General features: G+C 42.1%; 1 protein-coding gene across 1 annotated transcript in view; it reads left to right on the plus strand.

Moving 5' to 3' along the window:
- Nucleotides 1-17,352, plus strand: part of adamts5 (ADAM metallopeptidase with thrombospondin type 1 motif, 5 (aggrecanase-2)) — a 31,156-nt gene extending 13,804 nt beyond the window's left edge. The window contains exons 2-8 of the mRNA XM_079615403.1: nt 1,502-1,634; nt 5,300-5,467; nt 6,423-6,706; nt 11,757-11,940; nt 12,676-12,851; nt 13,872-14,047; nt 16,609-17,352. Of these exons, the coding sequence (XP_079471529.1) occupies nt 1,502-1,634; nt 5,300-5,467; nt 6,423-6,706; nt 11,757-11,940; nt 12,676-12,851; nt 13,872-14,047; nt 16,609-17,221 (1,734 nt within the window). The 3' untranslated portion in view covers nt 17,222-17,352. The remainder of the gene's footprint in view (nt 1-1,501; nt 1,635-5,299; nt 5,468-6,422; nt 6,707-11,756; nt 11,941-12,675; nt 12,852-13,871; nt 14,048-16,608) is intronic.
- The last annotated feature ends 8,920 nt before the right edge of the window (nt 17,353-26,272 follow it).

Consider the following 26,272-nt stretch of genomic DNA (forward strand, 5'->3'; position numbering starts at 1 on the left):
CTGCGTTGAAACTGTTGCATCAAATACTAAAGTAGTCATTAAAGGGGTTGATTATGATTTGACTTTTCTAACTGTAGTTAGTGTGTAATGTTGTGTTTGTTCATAAACAACATCTGCAAAGTTACAACGCTCAAAGTTCAGAGCAAAGGGAGATATTTGCTTTTAAAGAAATCCCTTTTTAAGAACTACAACAAACGGCTGGTAGGAACTACACGACATTCCTCCCGGGTTAGTGACATCACCAACCCTAGAATTTACATAAGCCCCGCCCCCTGAACACACAGTCCATGTTGAGAAGAGGAAGAGTTGCTGTAGTCGAGCACATTTGTGAGTCAGCTCAAACTTTAGCATCTTTTCACATGCAATAGAAAGTCACTCTGTGTGCGTCTCACAACAGTTCCTATACGAGCGGTTTATAGATTATCATGACAGAATATGCTAATTAAAGATAGTTAACTCCACATCAGCGACATAAACTCATCAACTAACCGTTCAGAGACGTCCTGTTCTTCTACATGTTGTCTCTTCTTCTCGAGTCTCTCCATCATTGTCTGACTCCGGTTTAACATAAAAGACAGAACAGTTTCTGTCATTTTAGTGTGTGTGCGTCAGGTAATCGCAGCTGCTAACACACACAAGCTCTTGTAGCTCCACCCCCTGTGCCGGGAGCAGCAGCTCATTTGCATTTAAAGGGACAGACACAAAACGGTGTGTTTTTGCTCATCCTCAAAAAGTGACAGTTTTAACATGCTATATAAAAATATCTGTGGGGTATTTTAAGCTAAAACTTCACACACACTCTGCGGACATCAGAGACTTATTTTACATCTCGTGAAAATGGCATTATACCCCCCCTTTAAAACATTTTCAGATTCAGTCTGATTGACGGCTTTATGTTTTGTCATTGGTTCAAACTGGAAATGTTATGTTTCCAAATCCCAGGTTGAGCACCGGTGTTGTTATTGTTAATAACTAAAACTATTAGGAACCATACGTTAATTGAAATAAAGCTAAAATAAAATGTATATGGGACACTTGTCTTAATTATTTCAATCAGACCAATCTCCACAGGAGTATAACATCAGCACGTATCCACGCAGTCACAAACATTCCTGAAAAGATGTTCTGAAGGCCTCAGTGAAGTCAAATATGGTTCTGTTATTGGATAAGCCAGTTTGTGATATTTCATCCCTGCTACATATTCCATGGTCAACTAAGGCTACATCTATATTAATCCGGAGACATTTGAACGTTTATAAATGCTCTCCGTCCACACTAGCGTTTTCAGGCGTTTTAGGACGTTTCAGTGTGGATGAGAAACTTTTGAAAAACGCCTGAAAACGCTAAATTCACCTTTACTGCGCATGCGTAAAACCCCACAAAAGATCACTGAGCTGATACAGATGGAAAAATAATAATAACACACACACACACACACACACACACACACAGTCTGATATGTTGAACTGGTATTGATGAGCGAGTGTGTGTGTGTTTTCAGGATCTGTGCGGCCATCACTCGTGTGATACTCTCGGCATGGCAGACGTGGGAACCGTTTGTTCTCCGGAGCGAAGCTGCGCGATCATCGAGGACGACGGCCTTCACGCGGCCTTCACCGTGGCACACGAGATCGGTACACACACACACACACACAGGCACACACATCAACAATCCACCTGCACCATAGACTGTAAAAAAAAGATGGACGACGCCCCTTCACTCTCTTCCAGCGATTGAGACTCTGGGTTTATGAGCTATACTGGGACCAGACACCGGGGGGCGATCATTACTCTGTGTTTATTGGCTATACTGGGACCAGCCACCAGGTGGACGATCGAGACTCTGGGTTTATGAGCTATACTGGGACCAGCCACCGGGGGGGCGATCGAGACTCTGGGTTTATGAGCTATACTGGGACCAGCCACCGGGGGGGCGATCGAGACTCTGGGTTTATGAGCTATACTGGGACCAGTCACCGGGGGGGCGATCGAGACTCTGGGTTTATGAGCTATACTGGGACCAGCCACCGGGGGGGCGATCGAGACTCTGGGTTTATGAGCTATACTGGGACCAGCCACCGGGGGGGCGATCGAGACTCTGGGTTTATGAGCTATACTGGGACCAGCCACCGGGGGGGCGATCGAGACTCTGGGTTTATGAGCTATACTGGGACCAGCCACCGGGGGGGCGATCGAGACTCTGGGTTTATGAGCTATACTGGGACCAGACACCGGGGGGCGATTGAGACTCTGGGTTTATGAGCTATACTGGGACCAGACACCGGGGGGCGATTGAGACTCTGGGTTTATGAGCTATACTGGGACCAGCCACCGGGGGGCGATCGAGACTCTGGGTTTATGAGCTATACTGGGACCAGCCACCGTGGGGCGATCGAGACTCTGTGTTTATGAGCTATACTGGGACCAGACACCGGGGGGCGATCGAGACTCTGGGTTTATGAGCTATACTGGGACCAGACACCGGGGGGCGATCGAGACTCTGGGTTTATGAGCTATACTGGGACCAGACACCGGGGGGCGATCGAGACTCTGGGTTTATGAGCTATACTGGGACCAGACACCAGTGGGGCGATCGAGACTCTGGGTTTGTTGGCTATACTGGGACTAGCCACCGGGGGGGCGATCGAGACTCTGGGTTTATGAGCTATACTGGGACCAGCCACCGGGGGGGGCGATCGAGACTCTGGGTTTATTGGCTATACTGGGACCAGCCACCAGGGGGGCGATCGAGACTCTGGGTTTATGAGCTATATTGGGACCAGCCACCGGGGGGGCGATCGAGACTCTGGGTTTATGAGCTATACTGGGACCAGACACCGGGGGGCGATCGAGACTCTGGGTTTATGAGCTATACTGGGACCAGACACCGGGGGGCGATCGAGACTCAGGGTTTATGAGCTATACTGGGACCAGACACCGGGGGGCGATCGAGACTCTGGGTTTATGAGCTATACTGGGACCAGCCACCGGGGGGGCGATCGAGACTCTGGGTTTATTGGCTATACTGGGACCAGCCACCGGGGGGGGGGCGATCGAGACTCTGGGTTTATGAGCTATACTGGGACCAGCCACCGGGGGGGCGATCGAGACTCTGGGTTTATGAGCTATACTGGGACCAGCCACCGGCAGGCGATCGAGACTCTGGGTTTATTGGCCATACTGGGACCAGACACCGGGGGGCGATCGAGACTCTGGGTTTATGAGCTATACTGGGACCAGACACCAGTGGGGCGATCGAGACTCTGGGTTTCTTGGCCATACTGGGACTAGCCACCAGGGGGGCGATCGAGACTCTGGGTTTATGAGCTATATTGGGACCAGCCACCGGGGGGGCGATCGAGACTCTGGGTTTATGAGCTATACTGGGACCAGACACCGGGGGGCGATCGAGACTCTGGGTTTATGAGCTATACTGGGACCAGACACCGGGGGGCGATCGAGACTCAGGGTTTATGAGCTATACTGGGACCAGACACCGGGGGGCGATCGAGACTCTGGGTTTATGAGCTATACTGGGACCAGCCACCGGGGGGGCGATCGAGACTCTGGGTTTATTGGCTATACTGGGACCAGCCACCGGGGGGGGGGGGCGATCGAGACTCTGGGTTTATGAGCTATACTGGGACCAGCCACCGGGGGGGCGATCGAGACTCTGGGTTTATTAACTATATTGGGACCAGCCACCGGGGGGCGATCGAGACTCTGGGTTTATTAACTATACTGGGACCAGCCACCAGGGGGGCGATCGAGACTCTGGGTTTATGAGCTATATTGGGACCAGCCACCGGGGGGGCGATCGAGACTCTGGGTTTATGAGCTATACTGGGACCAGCCACCGGGGGGGGGCGATCGAGACTCTGGGTTTATGAGCTATACTGGGACCAGACACCGGGGGGCGATCGAGACTCAGGGTTTATTGGCTATACTGGGACCAGCCACCGGGGGGAGCGATCGAGACGCTGGGTTTATGAGCTATACTGGGACCAGCCACCGGGGGGCGATCGACACGCTGGGTTTATGAGCTATACTGGGACCAGACACCGGGGGGCGATCGAGACTCAGGGTTTATTGGCTATACTGGGACCAGCCACCGGGGGGAGCGATCGAGACTCAGGGTTTATTGGCTATACTGGGACCAGACACCGGGGGGCGATCGAGACTCTGGGTTTATGAGCTATACTGGGACCAGCCACCGGGGGGCGATCGAGACTCTGGGTTTATGAGCTATACTGGGACCAGCCACCGGGGGGCGATCGAGACTCTGGGTTTATTGGCTATACTGGGACCAGCCACCGGGGGGCAATTGAGACTCTGGGTTTATGAGCTATACTGGGACCAGCCACCGGGGGGCGATCGAGACTCTGGGTTTATGAGCTATACTGGGACCAGACACCGGGCGGCGATCGAGACTCTGGGCCTATGAGCTATACTGGGACCAACCACCGGGGGGCGATCGAGACTCTGGGTTTATTGGCTATACTGGGACCAGCCACCGGGGGGCGATCGAGACTCTGGGTTTATGAGCTATACTGGGACCAGCCACCGGGGGGCGATCGAGACTCTGGGTTTATGAGCTATACTGGGACCAGCCACCGGGGGGCGATCGAGACTCTGGGATTATGAGCTATACTGGGACCAGACACCGGGGGGCGATCGAGACTCTAGGTTTATGAGCTATACTGGGACCAGCCACCGGGGGGCGATTGAGACTCTGGGTTTATGAGCTATACTGGGACCAGCCACCGGGGGGCGATTGAGACTCTGGGTTTATGAGCTATACTGGGACCAGACACCGGGGGGCGATCGAGACTCTGGGTTTATGAGCTATACTGGGACCAGCCACCGGGGGGCGATTGAGACTCTGGGATTATGAGCTATACTGGGACCAGACACCGGGGGGCGATCGAGACTCTAGGTTTATGAGCTATACTGGGACCAGACACCGGGGGGCGATTGAGACTCTGGGTTTATGAGCTATACTGGGACCAGACACCGGGGGGCGATCGAGACTCTGGGTTTATGAGCTATACTGGGACCAGACACCGGGGGGCGATCGAGACTCTGGGTTTATGAGCTATACTGGGACCAGACACCGGGGGGCGATCGAGACTCTGGGTTTATGAGCTATACTGGGACCAGACACCGGGGGGCGATCGAGACTCTGGGTTTATGAGCTATACTGGGACCAGACACCGTGGGGTCGATCGAGACACTTTGGCTTCACTTGACCTGAACGCACAAACACCTTGATGACATCACTTCCTGTGTGTGTGCGCAGGGCATCTGCTGGGTCTGTCCCACGACGACTCCAAGTTCTGCGAGGAACGCTTCGGCTCCAACGAGGACAAGCGTCTGATGTCCTCCATCTTGACCTCCATCGACTCGTCCAAACCCTGGAGCCGATGCACATCCGCCACCATCACAGACTTCTTCGACGACGGCAACGGTGAGAAACCACTGTGACTCAATGTTGCTTTTCTCCAAAATATTGCGAAATATCATGGTAATGGTTACAATTCGATAGGATCAGATTCCAAATTGGCCTGTGGTTTCATGGACCTTGCTTTTCTGATTCTGCTTATCCAGAAATAATCTTAAATTAAGTCTTAATATAGTATTTTTTTATGTATTATTATTTTTTTATGAACTTTTTGAATCTAGCGTTTATCTTTATTTTTTCAGTTTTCATTTTTTTATTATTCATTTTGTTTGTGTTTTTATTTTATTTTATTTTTTTATTCATTTTCGGTAAAAAATATGCAATGGTTATGTGGCCAATTACTTAAATTTAAAAATCTGCATTTTTATTTCAATGCTATTATTGATTTCTGAAGGATCATGTGACACTGAAGACTGGAGTAATGATGATGAAAATTCAGCTTTGATCACTGGAATAAATTAAAAATTAAATATATTCACACAAAAAAAACAGCTATTTTAAATTGTAATAATATTTAACAATTTTTACTGTATTTTTGGGTAAATAAATACAGACTTCTTTCAAAACTTACTGATTTCATACTTTTATATTGTAGATATATAATGAAAGATGATAGATAGATAGATAGATAGATAGATAGATAGATAGATAGATAGATAGATAGATAGATAGATAGAGCAACAATTAAACATTTAAAAATAAATAAATAAATAAACACAAACAAAATGACTAAAAATAAATTAAAATGAAAACTTGTCAAAATCACCATATTGACCAGTATTGGACATGCATACAGTTTAATCCTTTCTCCACTAACGTCTTGACTTCCTCTTGTGTGTGTGTGTGTGTGTGTGTGTGTGTGTGTGTGTGTGTGTGTGTGTGTGTGTGTGTGTGTGTGTGTGTGTGTGTGTTTGTGTGTGTGTGCGCGCGTGTATGTGTGTGTGTGTGTGTGTGTGTGTAGCCGAGTGTTTGCTGGACGTCCCTCGTCTGCCTCTTCTGGGTCCCGAGGAGCTTCCGGGTCAGAGTTACGATGCCGGTCAGCAGTGCCGCTTGGCCTTCGGGCTCGAGTACACCGTGTGTCCCGGCATGGACGTGTGTGCGCGCCTGTGGTGCGCCGTCATCAGGAAGGGCCAGATGGTGTGTCTGACCAAAAAACTGCCCGCTGTGGAAGGAACGCCGTGCGGGAAGGGAAGAATCTGTCTACAGGGCAAATGTGTGGACAAGACCCGGAAGAGACACTACTCGGTAAGACCAGAGCTCAGATGTGAACTTAAAGGTGAACTGTGCAGTTTTTTTACCTGAACCGAACAGCTTCGGAGTCATTGGAATGGTTATATAACTTTTTCAGGTTGCATGGTGGTCGTCTCGCACCCCCCTATCACATGTGAGCGGAAAAAACACACTTGCAACTTTGAGCCGCCGGACGCGGGGTCAGGAAGTATCGCGTGATATCAGGACTCGCGATGTAAAGAATTACTAGCCTTACTTCGTCATACTCATATTCTAGGCAGAATGTGAGTCTGATACGGCTCCATAGGGCTTTGATTATGAGGCGTGTCTTCACCGAACCAACTCAATGCACTCAATTGGATAGACCTAGAACCAATCAGAGCAACGCATGTTGAGCGATGCATAGTTGTCCACAGAGCTCAACTGCACGCACGCTGGAAGTAGTAAATGAATGAGTGTAAACGATCTTTGCCGTTGTTGTAGAAATAATGTAGGAATTCGCGAGTACTTACAAGCACGAATAGCATTTTTGAGAGAAATACAAAAGGTGTGTGTATACGAACAAGTTCTCCGTTTAGGATTAGATCTCGACAATAAAGCAAATAAATCTTCTCGCATTTGTCGGCTCTGTCTCAACTTTATAACACGGTTGCAACGCGACTCGACTGATTTAAAAAACTGAAAGACCCCTTCCAGTGGTTTTCATTGCGTCCCATCTTCTTAGCCACCATCGGAGCAGCTGATAAATTACACTTTTGCCGAATCCCATAGGAAGGACGGCAAACACATCTTTCCTGTCGACAAATGCATTGATTGCGGTTCTCTGTTCGTCTTTTAAAATGAATGCGCTGTCGATTTATTTTATAACAGACGCGATAGCGGAATCTAAACATCTCAATCCTCCAGCTGCAGTCATCTTCGTCTTTGTGGAAAACCAGTTCAACCCAAGCGCTCTTTGATGACGTGGTGATTACGTAACCGCAGATCATCTGTCCATCATCGATTAAAGCAATTTGATTGGCTCGGCCTTCTGGGAGCCGACCATAATTACTCCTCAACGGATCAAGTCCAGAGCGAACTTCCCGACCAAAAAATGTTGTGGGCCGGGTTCGGGCTGGCACCCAGGCTAAATAATTGCTTTACGGTAAAAAGAAATCTGCTAATATTCTGTCATTATTGCGCTCGCTCACGCTGTTCGAACCCGAATGAAGAAGACGTTGTAAAGAGTGTCCCGTCTGCTGTGATGTCGTTGATTCGCCTCTGGTGTCTGAGAGTCCACAACGAGTTTTTCTACAGTGTTGTCAAATATCTATTCCGGAGCTGTATAGAGAAACCTGCGAGCAAAAAGCGAGAATACAGCGAAGAAATTCCTGAACCTGCTTTAAAGGGTTAGTTCACACACAAATATAAACTCTGGCAGTAATGACTCTCCTCATGTTGTTCCCGTCAGACTCTCCTTCATCTTCGGGACACAAATGAAGATATTAGTGATTAAATCTGAGAGTGTCTCACTCCTCCAGAGGCTTCTGTCGTAATTGAAACTTGCCGGCACAGAAAGTTAGTAAAGACGATGTTTAAAATAGTCCGAGTGACGACAGCGACTCAACCTTAAGATTATCAAGCGACCAGAATACTTTGTGTGCGCAAAAAACAACAAAAATAAGGACTTTATTGAACTCTGGATGTTCTTCTGTGTGTTCCTCTGAGTGAGTTCATGAGTGTAACTGCGCAGCACTTCTGGGTTGTACGTCAGAACGGAGGCTCACTATTGGCCAGCATCACACACATGACCAGCGTCGGCCAATAGTGAGCCTCCGTTCTGACGAAGCGCTGCGCTGAACTCACTCAGAGGCCTTTTAAAACTTTCAAACTTAAAACTGCTTCATACTTCAAGTTTTTTTTAAACTACTTTCTCAAGCCAACAAGATTAACTTTTTAAAGTCCCCTCAATAATAATATCTCTTAAAACTCATAATTGATCACCAAAATGACATATTTATTTTTCCTTTGCCCTTGCCTCATTTAGTATTCAGGAAATTTAGCATTTCAGGAAACCAGTCTTATGTTTAGTTTATTAGATGCTAACCTTCAGAATAGCTTAAAGCTACTGAGAAGAAGTTGTGCTTTTTATGCTTGTGTCCCACTAACAGTCAGTTACCAAAATACAGTAAAAATACAGTAAAAATACAATGTAAAATAGCTTTGACGATTGTGTTTCTGAAAGAAGTCTCTTCTGCTCACTGCATTTATTTGATCAAAAATACACTACAAATTTGGAAAATATTTTTTACGATTAAAAAATATATATATATATATATATATGTGAATATATAGTAAACTGTAATTTATTCCTGTGATCAAACCTGAATTTTCAGCATCATTACTCCAGTCTTCAGTGTCACATGATCCTCCAGAAATCAGTTTATTATCAATGTTGAAAATATTTGTGGAAAGAACCCGTGATGCATTTTATTTTTCAGGATTCAGAAAGTTCAACAGAACAGCAGAATCTTTTGTAACATTATAAATGTCACATTTGATCAATTTAATGCTGAATAAAAAGATGAATTTGATTCACACACAGCCGTAGTTCGCCCTTCCTGACCCGAGCGTCCCTCTTAACGCTGCTATCCTCGTGTGTCCGGCTGTTCTGAGTTAACTAGATTCGTATCAAACACATTTAACCAGCAGGAATTTCCCATCCTCTCGGCTGGCCGCTCCGGGTATTTTTATCCGAGACTCAGAGGTCATTAAGTGTTTTAAGGACTCGTTTCGGTCCCGATGAAGAATGCTCCCGTTGTGTGAGCGCGTCTCCTCGTGCATGTGTGTTTGTTTGTCTCTGCTTTACACACCCTTCCTCTCGCTGAATGTCCAGTGTTCAGCTCGGGTGTTTTTTGGCTTGTTTATTGCCGGTCGGTGAATGGATGTGCTCCACAAACACTCGCTTCTGTCCCATTATTGCCCATTCATGTCACTGAATTCTTCAGATGTTACACAAGATGTTGAAGAACAGCCCAGCTAACCAAAACATGCTTTAAGAACGTTTAGCTAATGCTCCCATTGAGTTATGCAAACATTATTTATGAATGTTCTCCTTTTTTTTTTTTTTTTACAGTTTTAAACATGTTTTTTCTTGTGTATGCAAATGTTAAGGAAACATTCCAATTTGTCATTCTCAATCATTATGAGAACGTTACTTTTAAATGTTCTCGGAACATTCCGAAACAAGTAGTAACAGTTTGTAAAAAAAATATTTTTTACAGTTACGGTAAAAAACTGGCAGCTGTGGTTGCCAGAAATCTACCGTAAAAAATATGGTTGCAACATTTTAGGTTTTACAGACTCAACTTAAATTTACAGTAAAAAAAAAAACTTATTTTATTATCTGATAAAGGGCCCTATTGTAACGTTCTGAAACGCAAGTATCAAACGCGAAACGCAAGTAACTCTGTGGGCGGATTTTGGGCGCTGTCGCTATTATACCGGCGGGATAAATGACTTTTGCGCCCGACGCAAATCTAAAATGTGTTGGTCTGAAGTCGCTTCATTACTCATAGCTGTGGTTTGGGCGTAACGTGAAATAAACCAATCAGAGCGTCCTCTCACATTCCCTTTAAGAGCCGGCGCGCTTGTTCCACGGCGGATCGCTATTATAACGGCGGATCGCTATTATAACGGCGGATTGCTATTATAACGGCGGATTGCTATTATAACGGCGGATCGCTATTATAACGGCGGATTGCTATTATAACGGCGGATCGCTATTATAACGGCGGATTGCTATTATAACGGCGGATTGCTATTATAACGGCGGATCGCTATTATAACGGCGGATTGCTATTATAACGGCGGGTTTGCCGGCGCACGCCAGGAGCGGTTCACAGCCGAGGAGACCGGCGTTCTCACCAGGGCCGTAAAACACAGAGAAGTGACATTGTATGAGGATGATGGAGAAACACACACACATTAGCTTCGGTTAAACAGGCGTATAATAATTTGGGTAAATGTGTAATCTAGATTTATGCCTATTTTTTCACATCTTCACGGACACAACAATGATTTCCCTCGTGTGTTCATATTTTTCCTTGTAATAATGTATGATTTGCAAAAATGAAAACTGCTGCGTCTGTTTAGTTTACAGAATCAAAGTGTGTGTGTTGTTCACACGCTATATAATGGCCAAGCCCGCGCTTAAAATAGCATATGACTAACGCGCGGCGCCGCTGTCTTTAGACTGGGTTTCTCCTGGTCAGTGGCGGAGTTGTTTTCTGAAACTGCAGAATATCACCAGGGAACGTTTGCGCCGGAACACACTCCTCTTTACACTGGACCGCCCCCGCGAGCGCAAGTTCATTCCCTAATTTACCGACGTGCGTCTGTGGAGGGAAGAGTCCGCTGTGCGCGGGTGCAGAACAGGAATGATACATGCGGCGGTGTACAAAGTCAATTGCGCTGGGTTTAAGATAGAGCCCATAATGTTAATTTACCGACCTATTGAAGAACTAATATCTGTTTTGTACCATTGTAATACAATGACAACCACCAATCACAGTGGAGATGAGAGTCACATGATCAATCAAAGCTCATCACAAGCAGCTCTTCCGCAAGAAAGTAATATATAGAAGCTGCACAGTGTCATTCACACAAACACTAAACACCATTATGGCAAAAATGCACTAAACATGAATTTAACAACATTAAATGTAACATAAACTGATTATAAAAAACTATGAAGAAACAGTAATTTCAAGAAAAATACATCACATGTGAAGTGTCGCGCAGGGAATTGTGGGAATGTCAATTTACAGTTTTTCTTTCAGTTGTTCTTTTTCACTTCCAAAAACGTTAAAGATAAATTTTACGGTATTCTACTGTAAAATTACATTAAATGTAAAGTTAGATCTATTGCAGTTATTTACCGTATATAGTTAACCAGTTCAATTAACAGTTTTTCACTGTAGCATTTTTACAGTCCTTTACCGTTAAAATCACGATAATTTTCTTTCAGTGTATGTCTGATTATCTCCCATCGCTCATGCCTCATCTCTCTCTGTCCGCGTGGCAGACGTCTAACCACGGCAGCTGGAGCTCCTGGGGTCCGTGGGGTTCGTGTTCCCGCTCGTGTGGCGGCGGGGTCCAGTTTGCGAATCGTCTCTGCAACAATCCTCCTCCCCGAAACAACGGGCGCTACTGCACCGGGAAGAGAGCCGTCTACAGGTCCTGCGGCGTCACACCGTGCCCTTCAGCCAGTGAGTGTCCTCACACACACACACACACACACACACAGACACACACTGTCATACACACACACACACTGTTAAAAATAAATTCCAGTAAATTTACGGTAAAAAATTACGGTAAGCTGTGGTTGCCACACTGTAAAAAATTAATGTTACATTTTTGTTAAAATTAATGTTCACCTGACCAATTATAACTAGCGCTCACCTTTTTTATTCTATTCTATACTATTTGTTTTGTTTTTCTGATTTAAAAAAAAAAACTTGCTATGTGAACTGTGCTGTGTTCTTGTATAGTGTCGGATTGCTTCTGTTGCTCTCCTCATTTGTAAGTCGTTTTTGGATAAAAGCGTCTGCTAAATGATTAAATATAAATGTTATGACTTTACAGCAATAAAAGCAGAATGCATAGAAATTAGTTTTATACAATATGACAGTCAAAAAAAAAAATTATAATAAATAGTTAGTTGATGTTTTTTTAATTAGCATTGAGATTTTAAGTAATTGTATGTGAATGTATAATGCTGTAAATAATCACTGTATCTGTATAATAATCACTGCAAATCCGTGTGTGTGTGTGTGAGCGTTTCAGCTTCAGTGTGAGGCTTTAGATGCTTTAGTGCGAGTCTGATACGGTGTGTGTGTGTGGTTGTCAGGGAAGAGCTTCAGACAGGAGCAGTGTGAGATAGTGCAAGTCTAATACGGTGTGTGTGTGTGTGTGTGTGTGTGTGTGTGTGTGTGTGTCAGGAAAGACTTTCAGACAGGAGCAGTGTGAGGTGCGTAACGGCCCCCAGACGGACCCTAAGGGAGTGAAGACCTTCGTGGAGTGGGTGCCGAAGTTTGCCGGCATTCTTCCCAAAGACATGTGCAAACTCACATGCCGGGCCAAAGGAACGGGATACTACGTGGTGTTCGCACAGAGGGTGAGCGCACACACACACACACACACACACACACACACACACACACACACACACACACACACACACACACACACACACACACACACACACACACACACACACTTCAGATAACCACTGAACACACACACACATCAGATAACCACTGAACACACACACACACACACACACACACTCACTTCAGATAACCACTGAACACACACACACATCAGATAACCACTGAACACACACACACACACACACACTTCAGATAACCACTGAACACGCACACACACACACACACAGTTCATTCATGGAAGATCTTTCTCTGAAACGCTTTAGTTAGATGTTCCTCATGACATTTAAAAATGTTACTATTTGTTTCAGATTGTTTGTCCAAGTCCAAGTCTGTTCATTTACACCCACAATGTAATACCAAATTTAGCATTTTAAATCAACAGTAAAAATTTTGTTAACCTTTTATTATGCTTTTAATATCATATGATACGATATACGATATGAGTTCAGTATCTTGATATGTATGGAATCGTGACATGACGGTATCGTTACACAGCTAATAATAATAATGTGTTTTTGTGCTAACGTTTTGAGAACATTATTAAAGACCATATCAAAGACATTATATTAACGTTACTTAGTTCATACATTATGAGAACGTTACTTATGAATGTTCTCTGAAAGTTCTGAAAGTAGCAACATTTAAAACACGTTAAACAAACATCAACTAAAACTCCTTTAAAGTTGTGCATTTATGTTCACGATTGTGCTGCATTCACTCACAAAAATACATGTTTTATATATTTACGGCAGGACATTTACTAAATATCTTCATGGAACATGATCTTAATATCCTCATGATTTTTGGCATAAAAGAGAAATGTATAATTGTGACCCGTACGATGTATAGTTATTGCCACAGATATACCCGTGCGGCTCCAGACGTGGTCACAGGGTCTCATGTATCAAACCTCGAGTGTGTGAGATTTCACAGACATCACAGTGAGTTGTGTTGTGTCTCCGCAGGTGGTTGACGGGACGGAGTGCCGGCCGTTCAGCAGTTCGGTGTGTGTGAGAGGGAAGTGTGTGCGCACCGGCTGCGACGGCATCATCGGCTCCAAACTTCAGTTCGACAAGTGTGGTGTGTGTGGCGGCGACGGGAACGGCTGCATCAAAGTGGCGGGAAATTTCACCAAGAAGAGGTCAGAAAACACACACATTCACTTCGCCATCTAAATGAGGACAACACACTTCTATATGCTGATGTAGATACAAACACACACACACCGGTGCTCATCTAGATCTAGTCTCTCACGTCTGGAAATCTGAAGGATTCTCACGTGCTTTATGTGGGTTACAGAAGTAGGAAATGTTCCTTTGTTTTCCCTGAGAATATTGCTATCGACATGAAAGAAGAGAAAACAAACAAATCATACGTTAATACATTCGTTCGCAAAGACCCGCCCCCTTTAGTTACTTTTGCTATGTCAGACAAGCCACGCCTCTCTCACACACACCATGTTCTCACGCAGTGAAAAACACATCGCGGAGCAGAGAGGACACTGACAACACACTGACAGACACAGACCAGCTCACTTTTTATATGAAACAAAGTCTCAACTTTCACATTTGGTCATTGTTTTAAAGAAATGTAAACAATAAATAGTGTTTTGTGGCTCTTTAATGTGTGTGTCAGATCGCTGTCGCCTCAGTTAAAGCCGCTCGTGAACCGATCATCTCTTCTAGTTCATTTATAGCATCAAATAAACATGAATGAACATCAGAAGGAATGTTGTTTTAACCGCGGAAAGACGTCAGTACACTCCGCTTCTCAAGCTCAAATCCTCCAGCGGTAATCTACTAACTCTCCTGACGGCTTTGGCGGACAAAATGGCGGTTTTGGCGGATGGCAGATTATGATTGGTCAGATCGCCTGTCAATCAAACTCCCTGTGAAGGGTCAATTGTCTCTTCTACATAGCAATGCAGTGGAGAGCAAATGGAGTTTTGCTGCTTCTCAGATGTTTCTCCTGTGAAAAATATCCCATTGATCCCAGGTTTTCTCTCTAGAGTTTCAGATCAGACTGCGCTCCGTGTGAACTCAAACATTTCTCCTCTAAACGCTCGAGACTCTTACTGGATGACGACTACTGACTCATTATGATAATTCTGAGGAATTTGAGGAGAAACATATCTGATATCTTTTATGAAACACTGAGATTTAAACGTGTTACCGAAACAAAACAACACAGACAAAGATACAAAACGAAAGCAAATTTGTTATCAAAAATAATGAGAGAAAAATTTACTTCGTAACTCTAACCTTTAAACCAGATGGCATTGATTGATTGATTGATTGATTGATTGATTGATTGATTGATTGATTGATTGATTGATTGATTGATTGATTGATTGACTGATTGATTGATTGATTGATTGATTGATTGATTGATTGATTTTCAATGAACACTCATTTATTAGGGATGAGGGTTAAGAATGTGTACTATAAAACAAAACACATGATTTTGTCGTCTAGTTTAATGGCAGATATAACTTCAATTTGATCATTTTTATCTACAACGAGTCATTTTGCTTCTCCAGTAAATGTATCTTGCTTGTTTAGATATGTGCACTGTAAAACAAAACACACGTTTCTGTCGTCTCTCTGTCCTCTAGTCTAGACCGTTTCTCTTCAGTATCCATTCAGAAACACATGTAGACTTTTTTGTTTGAATGTTGAGCATTTTTATGTGTACTGAAGCATTCCTCGCATTCCATTCATTCCTAATGGGGTCAAATTGGATTTGTTACTTTTTAAAATTTCAACCACAAAACTCCTTGAATCCATTTTTTGTGTGTGTGTGTGTATTCGTAGTTCAAGTGCGACAAAAGTCCTCGGGTCCTGGACCCTCCCATGAACACTCAATGTTTAGGGAAGGATGAGGGTTAAGAATATTCAGATATGTGCTCTGTAAACCAAACACATGATTTTCTCGTCCTCTCTAAATAATAATATAAGATGATATTTCATGAGTCTAGATGGGCTTATATCTCTATATGGAGCAAATGAGCTGTTCCTCTGGGTCCTAAAGTCAGTTTCTCCTCAGTGTGCATCCAGATACACATGTACACATTATAATATAATTTATTGGTAAAGTTTTAGCATTTTTAGTGTGAATTTTGAGCATTTTTAAGTTTTTCTATGTGAACTGAAGCATTCCTCACATTCCATTCATTCCTAATGGAGTCACATTGGATTTGTTACTTTTTTTTATTTCAACCACAAAACTCCTAATTAATCCATTCAATGTTTTTGTGTGTGTGTGTGTGTGTGTGTGTGTGTGTATTCGTGGTACGAGTGCAACAAAAGTGCTGGGGTCTTGGACCCCTCTGATGAACACTACATTTTTTGTAAAAATGAGTTTCGGGTCAAAATGAATGTAGACATTCTAAAAAAAAAATGTTGCTTACATTTTTAAAAATGTATTTGAATTCTGAGCATTTTTAGGTTTTTCTATGTGTACTGAAGCATTCCTCACATTCCTAAGGGGCTCAAATTGACCCGCGAGGGAAGGATGAGTTACTTTTTTAAAATTTCAATCACAAAACTCAATTTTTTGTGTGTATTCTTGGTTCAAGTGCGACAAAAGTCCTGGACCCTCCGATGAACACTCAGTTTTTAGGGAAGGATGAGTTTTAAGAATGTTTAGATATTTGATTTTTGACACAAAACACATGATTTTCTCGTCCTCTCTGTCCTCCAGTAAGGGCTACACAGATGTGGTGAAGGTCCCCGAGGGGTCGACGCACCTCAAGGTCCGCCAGTACAAAGCCAAGGGCCAGTCGCGCTACACGGCGTACCTCTCGCTCCGGCGTCCCGGTGGAGAATACCTTCTGAACGGGAAGTTCATGATCTCCACGTCCGAGACCATCGTCCCCCTCAACGGCTCGGTGCTCAACTACACCGGCTGGAGTCAGCGGGACGAGGCGCTTCACAGCATGGGCCCCGGGGCCCTTCAGGAGAGCCTACTGGTGCAGATTCTGGCCACGGATGCTAAGAAACCGCTAGACATCCGCTATAGCTTCTTCATGCCTCGGAAAGCGCCGTTTCCGGCTCGGATTTCCAACGTGGCTTCGCCCACCGCCGCCGCTTTGTCGTCGGCGGATCTGATGACGTTTACGACCGAGTTTCCGACTGAGAATCCGCCGGGGCCGCGGTGGGTCACGGGACCGTGGATGACGTGCTCCAGAACTTGCGATACGGGTTGGCAAAGTCGCACGGTTCAGTGTAAAGACCCTCACGGGAAGCTTGTGAAGAACTGCCCGCTCAGCGCGCGGCCGTCGGCCTTCAAACACTGCCTGATTAAAAAGTGCTGAGGATTAAAAGCTTCACTGAACGCTCACGGACATGCGGTTGCGTTCGTATAACTCGAAACACAATCACTGTGGATTCTGCTAGTGTTCGCAATTTTGTGACTCGGACAAGGAGCTTTGGCTCTAGCCTCGAAAAGTGGCAACGTGTGGCCACGCCCCCTTGACAAAGCCACGCCCCTGATCCATATGACACGCCCCTCGAGTTCACACTGGCAGTCGTTTAACCGTCGCTGTCGTGTTCGGTGCGTAACAATTTACAATAAGGTCCATTAGTTAACTTTAGTTTAATGCATTAACTAACAATGAGCAATACATTTGAGTGACACTTTAAGGTTACACTTTATTTTAAGGTGTCATTGTTACAGTGTAATTATACATTTAAGTACTGAGTAACATTAAGCAACTACATGTACTTACTTTAGGGTTAGGGTCGGATTAGGATTTGGTTGAGTTTTAGTTGCATATGGTTATAATTATGCATAATTTAGCTTAAAATAAAGTGTAACCTACATTGGTAACACTTTATTTTACACATGTTACATGTATTTACCATAGAAAAAACAATACATTATGCATAACTACATAACTAAGCCTCAATTAAACAACCCTATAGTAAGTACATGTAGTTCATTAATATTACTCAGTAATTAAATATATAATTACACTGTAATGACACCTTAAAATAAAGTGTAACCTATTTTTTAATGTTTTTTTTTTAATAAAACACAACTGTTAATACAGTTCAGATGCAACTTTTGCTTTTATGAGTAATTAAGCTTAGGAAGTATTTTAAATTTATGTTAACTAATGTAGTCAACTAATGTTAACCAATGGAACCATATTGTAAAGTGTTACCGTTTGCTGTTGATATTGATAGCACTTTATGTTAATGTGACTTTGTTACATGTACTTACTATATTAATAACTGTAAATGATGCATAAATATAAGCAACTAAACCAAACCTTGCTCTTATAGTAAGTAATATTACTCAGTACTTATTTGTGTGCCGTAACGACGTCACCTTAAATCATTGGGTTACACTTTACTTTAAGGTATAATTATGCATTTAAATACTGAGTATTAATAATTACTTGCTATGGGTTAGGGTTATTGCATGTAATTATACACAATTTATAGTTATTACTACAGTAATTACAGGTAACGTGTAACAATGACACTAAAAGAAACATTTTTACCATTTCGAATCGACCACAGGGCTGCACGATTAATCATAAACATGATTAAATATGATTTCTGCTACTTTTGATTAATTACGCATAATTGTCTGCGATATTATAAATCCAAACATGAATCGTGTGGTTGCTGAATGCGCAGCCACTGTGCGACAATACAACATCGTTATGTTGTTGTTTTAATAGAATAACCTTAAGATAATTTTTAATTATTGGAATTAATATTAGGAATTTCACTGTTTTGGCTTTTGAGAGAAGCTTTTTTAAGTGTAAAACCGTGCGTATGATCATTTTGTGCTTGCATGAACACATTCACAATCACGCATTTATCCAAAACTGCTTATTCTGATGAAATTTTGCAATTACGAACAGTCGTGATTCAAGTCTCGATTATGATTTTAGAGCGAAATAATGTTGATTATCATATTATCGTGCAGCTCTGCTCGACTGTGTCAGTCTGCGCTCCCATTGGTAGTCGCCGCATGACATCACGCCTCATTTGCATGAAGCCGAACTGAGTGTGACTTGGCTCCGGTTGTCCACTCTCACTGTAAATGACCGTCTGAAGTGGTTTTGCAAATCTCTGCCAGTGTGAACGTCGCTTTAAGGGTCGAGAAGAGCCCAGGGTCAGGACTGGAGCGGTCAGTCAGTCTCTGGAGGGTTTTAATAAAGACTGAGATTGGCTGATGTCCAGGGTTTGAGCTGATGTGTGAGTCTTAAACTCCCCCAATGAACTGAGCTTCCCTTCTTTGTAATGGAAAAAGGAAATATGGCTCTGTGATTTAAATGTGTGTGCGTCATTTTCTCAGTTCAGGGCTCGAGGTGTGTGTGTGTGTGTGTGTGCCCTCAAAACTCGCAATAACGCTGTTTACACGTCTGTGTTGTTCAGAGGAATGTTCTGGGTTCAAAATAAGTTAGCAACACTTTACAATAAGGCCGCATTTGTTAACATTAACTAACTATCAGTGGACAATGCATTTTTTACAGCATTTAATCATCTTTGTCGATGTTAGTTGCTAAAAAGTTGCATTGTTCATGTTAGTTCACAGTGCATTAGCAAATACGATTTTTTTAAGGTTGTAAAGGTTGAAATTAACACTAGCTTTGTTTCCATACACCTATTGGCTGTGATTGGATAACTGGAGTAACCAGCGGACCAATGGCATCGCAGCGTCTCTAATGTTGGTTTGGTGTTTCTGAAAGTCGAAGTGTGTGATCAGAATGAGTGTGTGTAATTCCCTCCAGAAGCGTCTCACACACACGAGTGTGTTCCCGAACACCAGCATCCGAACGCTAGATAACACGACAGCGGTGACTGAGTTCCTCTGACGCTCGACACACACTCTTTATGATGGAGGAGAAAGAGAAAGATTGCAGAAACTTATGTTTATTACTGATGTTCTGCACCAGGAACTGATGATGTTGTTCTCTTGAACACATGAGATGGAAACACTGATTAATTCAAGTTATCATTCTTTCCTAATGCAGTTAACTAAATATAACCTTATTGTAAAGTGTCACCACATGAGTATCACAGTTTGAATGGACGTCTATGGGACCGGGTTAAAGCAGAACAAGCCTGTAAACGAATGGCTATGTAGAGAACTGTGTTATTTGAACCATAACGGGCCTGTTGTTCATTCCCCCTCACTGACCCTCCATTGTCTTCCATGTAAACGTGTGTGTCTTCTGGCGTTTTTAAATGTAAAACCCATTTTTTTGTGTGAATGGCCCCTAATGCTTCTGTTCTCGGTTGATGAACTTTAAGTTGGAGTTGAATTATATAACTTTGCACAGACCAGGAGAAATGTTTTACTGATGCAAACGTCTCGCCCCATAGACTTCCATTGCAAGTGTGTTCGACAGCATGAGAGCAGAACGCTGCTTTATATCCAACATTGAAACACTGAAGCTGAAGTAACAATGTTTTCATGCTTCATAACTCAGTGGTATTTACATATGCAAACGCTCATGCACATTAAAGGGATAGTTCACTTTGAAATTAAATGTTGGTATGTTTTATCTTACCTGAAGTGCATCAAGATGTCGGTGTCTTTGTCTCCTCAGTAGTTTCAATTATGATATTTTTAGGTCAAACCGTTCTTGTCTGTCAGTCATATAATGCAGGTCTATAGGCACTGTCTCCAAAAGCATGCAGAGAAAAGTCCAAATTAAACAATTCCCCATCGTAAGTGCACATTGATGGCCTAAGACACGAAACAAGCGGTTTGTGTGAGAAAACGAACAGTATTTATATAGTTTTTATCTCTTTTACACAACCACGTCCATCTGATCTGTTTACTTAGTCTCCACAAGCGCCGTAGAGCGCCGGAATGAGTTCGCGGATGAACTCCCGGATAGGGCTGTCACTTTACGTTGGAAAATCGATTGCACAATCGATCGGACCAACCAACCCAAGATTCGAAAATGAAAATAGGGAATCGATTTTAAAGGCCTTTTTTTTTTTTTTTTACCAAAAAAGTTGTTTTAGGTGGACAGATCAATACAATACACAGAACATGTAGGATGTTGGACAATAACAATGTCTTTTCTGTTAACCAAATGCTTATTAATATTCGCTATTACTTCAATGCAAGTGAGCAAGCGCACCGTTGTTTGTTGCTTAGTGACGTGTGTGTTCAAGTAAGCCAGAAATGCGCAGATTCTGCGCAATACGCTGTATTTAATATATCATGATGACTCACGAGTTGCATATTTGCGCTAAATCCGCGCAGATTTGGCTACACAAACTTCCCCAGCAAAGTGAGTAAACATAGAAACACGCCAAATTGGCTCGTGATTTGACAGCGTTACCCACCAAAGTTCATTTTTACCCGCATTTGGCGGATTGGCGGGTGTTCATTTCAATCCCTGAATGTTGCACTCCTGTTTGTCATTGTGCACGAAACTTCACGCCAATAAATCATCAGAAATATTGCTGACTTGTGCGCATCTCAAGCGCCCTCTTTACGCTCGTCCTAATGCCTGTTAGTTGTCCGTGGATTTGCCTATATTTGGTTGGAAAATGGAAACGTCTTTAGACATGGAAAATCGATTTTACAATCGATTCAATGAACACTTATGTCTCAAAAATCGAACAGGATTTTTTACACAAAAGTGACAGCCCTACTCCCGGATGAGTTCGCGCGAGCTTACGTAAATGTATTTTTTTCGCGAGAGAGATCACTTCCGGCGCTCTACGGCGCTTGCGCAGACTAAGTAAACAGATCACTTGGATGTGGTTGTGTACAAGAGATAAAAACTATATAAATACTGTTCGTTTTATCACACAAACCTCTTGTTTCGTGTCTTAGGCCATCAATGTGAATGTCTTTTACACAGCGACGTCCAAATGATCTGTTTACACCGGATTTCTTCCCCGGAAACTAATCTAACCGCCTTCGATTGGACGTTGCATTTTTAAACTCAGCAGAAACGCGTGTGATTGGCTGTACGGCTCAACGTATGCCTTTGATTGGCCTGAACAATGAAGCGAGTCGTGTGTCAAGATAGAAGGCTTACAAATTGGGAATAAGTGAAAACTCAACACTCCCGGATGAGTTCGCGCGAGCTTAGGCCATCAATGTGCACTTACGATGGGGAATTGTGTAATGTGGACTTTTCTCTGCATGCTTTTGGAGACAGTGCCTATAGACCTGCATTATATGACTGACAGACAAGAACGGTTTGACCTAAAAATATCAACATTGAAACTCCTGCGGAGACAAAGACACCGACATCTTGATGCACTTCAGGTAAGATAAAACATACCAACATTTAATTTCAAAGTGAACTATCCCTTTAACACAGATATGCAAATCATTCAGTATCACACGTATGATTGACATGTGTGTTGTTATGACCAGCAGAAGTCAACAACTTCAGTTCATGTTTCCGCTCTTATTTTTGAACGATTCATCAGGGACTTTATTCTAAATTGTCATCATAATCTTTCCGATTATTGCTTTTTCTCAGTGAATATCCCAGCGAACGCACCACATTACAGAAGCGCACGTCGACTTCACACCCGCTGGAGTCGATCACGGGGAATAATCTCATGGGATTCAGTGCGTTTCAAGATTTCATCTCTTCTCTCCATGTATATATGCAGTACTGTTGTACCGTCTCAATGGGAAAATGGCCGTTTCACTGAAAATACACAGCACTGATTTTATAATTTATTGTTTGTACAACTGGTATGTGAAAAAAAAAAAGAAAACACATGATGAATTTATTTATTGTTATGGTCATTTTGTCTCATAAATACTATTTAACTAGGAATATGAGTGAGCAGAATAGTTCCTTTTGAAGAAAACTGTGTTTTTTTTTAGCCATCTTCATGAATATATGTATATATATAAAACAAAGCGCTATATTTAAAAGTTTGCATTTCATTGATTCATTTGTTGCCAATGTTGTTTGACTGTTTTAGTTAAAGGGACAGTTCACCAAAAAAGCTGTCATTATTTACTCACAACTCAATTTGTTGCCAAATTAGTTTATTTTTAAGAACATATTTTGGACCCCATCGACTTCCATTGTATTTATTATTATTTTTTCAATGGGGACCAGAAATTGGTTGGTTACCAACATTACTCTTTTGAGGGTGATTAAATGATGACAGAACTATTGCTTTAACATCTCTAACTTCTAAAATGAAACCAATAAACGGGCATCTCAGTTTTTAAAGGGGGGTATAATGCCCTTTTCACAAGATGTAAAATAAGTCTCTGATGTCCCCAGAGTGTGTGTGTGAAGTTCTAGCTCAAAATACCCTACAGATATTTTTATATCGCATGTTAAAATTGTCACTTTTTGAGGGTGAGCAAAAACACACCGTTTTGTGTCTGTCCCTTTATATGTAAATGAGCTGCTGCTCCCGACACAGGGGGCGGAGCTACAAGAGCTCGTGTCCTTTTACCTCACACACACACACACACACACCGGAGTCAGACAATGATGAAGAGACTCAAGAAGAAGTGACAACATCTAGAAGAACAGGACATCTCTGAATGGTTAGTTGATGACTGTGAGCGTTGTAACTTTGCAGATGTTGTTTATGATCAAACAGCAACATTACACACTAACTACAGTTAGACAACACAACATTACACACTAACTACAGTTAGAAAACACAACATTACACACTAACTACAGTTAGAAAACACAACATTACACACTAACTACAGTTAGAAAACACAACATTACACACTAACTACAGCTAGAAAACACAACATTACACACTAACTACAGTTAGAAAACACAACATTACACACTAACTACAGTTAGACAACACAACATTACACACTAACTACAGTTAGACAACACAACATTACACACTAACTACAGTTAGAAAAGTCAAATCCTAGTAAACGAGAGTGGAGGTGATATCACCCTTTATTAAACATGACACTAACCTCAACACAACGCTTCAGTAAGTATTTTTCATCTTAAATCTTAATAAGAGCAACTTTAAACTATAAGACTGCAAGAACTGATTTTAATTCCGATTTGATCAATATCAAGAGGACGGGGCAAGTTGTCACACTTTTCACTCCAGTCAATATTTTTTGGACCGGGTTTATAGGTGTAATTTCTACACAGATTAAAGCTATTGAGCATTTCCCAGGAAATATATTAATATTTTCGAAGTTCATTTAACACACGCTGGCCCTATGGGGTAAGTTGTCACATGTATAACCTGGTACTTATCGACACTTATTTTGAGAATATCTTCATATAAAATGCATTATTGGCTATTCGTGTGAAATTGACAAGAAATAATACATTAAACACCAATAAAGCAGCTTTAAATCAGAGATTACAGCTCAATAAGCTAAAAAAACAACTGTTTTTATTTAGAAAACTCACAGTTGGCATATACAAACAATCATTTAAAGCAAATAAATCTAATTTAGGATTACCAGACCAGCTGACCATCAATCAAGACTAGAAGAAGAATTTAAAAATCATATTTCTTGGGAGATAAAGATAGTTTGAGCTGTTTTTCATGCATCGGGGACACGGTAGCCTACCGTCTGCAATAATTCAAAAGCACAAGATAATAGATGCCTCGTATCATTCACAATAATGTTGATTTATAGTCACACTACTGGATGAAACTGCTTAATCACTCAATATCAACTCTCAGATCTCAACATTTCTCATTAGATTATCTGAGCTGCTCTTCATTTAAATCTGGATGAAGACTGTTTTTATGTCTCCTAATGAATTTCTGGAGAAACACCTTGAAACGTGTCGTGAAACCCAACTGAGAAGAACTCCATCAAGTCTCCTGAGTTATGAAGGAACAACAACAACATTTCCTCTGACGTCACATCCGCTTCAGTTACACCAGTTCCCACAGTTAAATAGCGTGTCACTCCTGAGTATTTATCACACACACACACACACACACACGTCGCCGGTAATATAAGGTTAGTATTTATTTTAAAATCTGCATAATTGAAAAACATTGATTATTATTATTTTTTCTTCTTTTCTGTAATGCACTTTTGCATTCATTACTTTCTGCACCTGATCCTTCTAGAGTAATTATGTATTTGTGTTGCCATGTTGTTTCTACATGACATATTGTTCAATAAAATAAAATAAAACACTTGCACTAGTTTTTGCTGCTGATGATAAATGATGCTGGAGCGCCACCTGGTGTCTGGTAGACATAACATTAGCCTACTGTAAACACATTAAACACAGAAAACTTCACATTAACATTAACAGAAAACCGCACCATTTACATTCTTATATATATATCGTGTTTAAATTAAAACATTTTTCAAATAAATATTTTCTCTTTCTATATTTCTAGACCTATACAGTGTGTAATGTTATACTTTCTTCTTACACTATTTTTATACCTGTAGAATTATCATAGATGCTATTTTATTATCTGATATTAATTTAGAGACCTACCGATAGTGCTACTCTATAAAAATTTATTAATTTCAAAAAGTCTATTTCCATATAATGACTATATGATGAATACAGTGTTGTGTTCTGCTGCTCTCTGCTGGATGTATACTGAACTTCCACATGACACTAACAGCATTTAAGGTGGACTTTCAACTCTCTGCACTTGAGGATTGACTGAAAACTATGTATTAGTTCATAATAAGTTGCATATGCATGCATAAATGAACGTACTGTTGCCTATATGTCACTCAAAGTCAGACACTCTGCATAAATGTAAGCATAATGTCTGAAGCATATGTTTCAGAACTTTTAGGAGTAATGTAAAGCTTCATTCTATAATGACAGTGAATCTTCATTTTCAGTAAATCCACATTTGATATTCACTGTGGTTCTTTCATTCAGAAACGTTGGGTTTGTTCTCGGACGGCATGTACTTTCTTTCAGAAGGTCACCGACCGCTTAAAATAAATTTGGCCCATTAAACGCGCGAGACACTGTTTCCTCCGACACTGTGAGGCGGGAGACATAATCCGCGCGTAATTCATTTGGGATGGAGTTCCTGCCCGACACGAGACCCGTTTCTGGAGGAGAGAAGCCGGTCCACCTTAACAGCACCGCGGCCCGGCTTTATCAGGAGTTCTCCCAAAGTTATGAGCAAACGTTCTTCCAGTAACGTTCGTTCAAAGTGATCTGGCCTTTAATAATGTTTTCATGGAACGTTTTTCTCTTGTTGCACGTTTCAAATGTTACATCTAACATTTTGAAAGTTTTTTAGAACGTTCAGAGAACATTCGAAAGTAACAGTTTGCAGAGTGATACTTTAGAATGTAACGTTCGAATTTAAAGAGTTGAAAACCTGGAAGTTTAGAACGTTCGGAAAACATTCAGAATTTTCATGAATATGTATACTTTGAACATATCTTTTGT

Source organism: Phoxinus phoxinus (assembly GCF_949152265.1).
Source record: "Phoxinus phoxinus genome assembly, chromosome: 6".
Taxonomy (NCBI): Eukaryota; Metazoa; Chordata; class Actinopteri; order Cypriniformes; family Leuciscidae; genus Phoxinus; species Phoxinus phoxinus.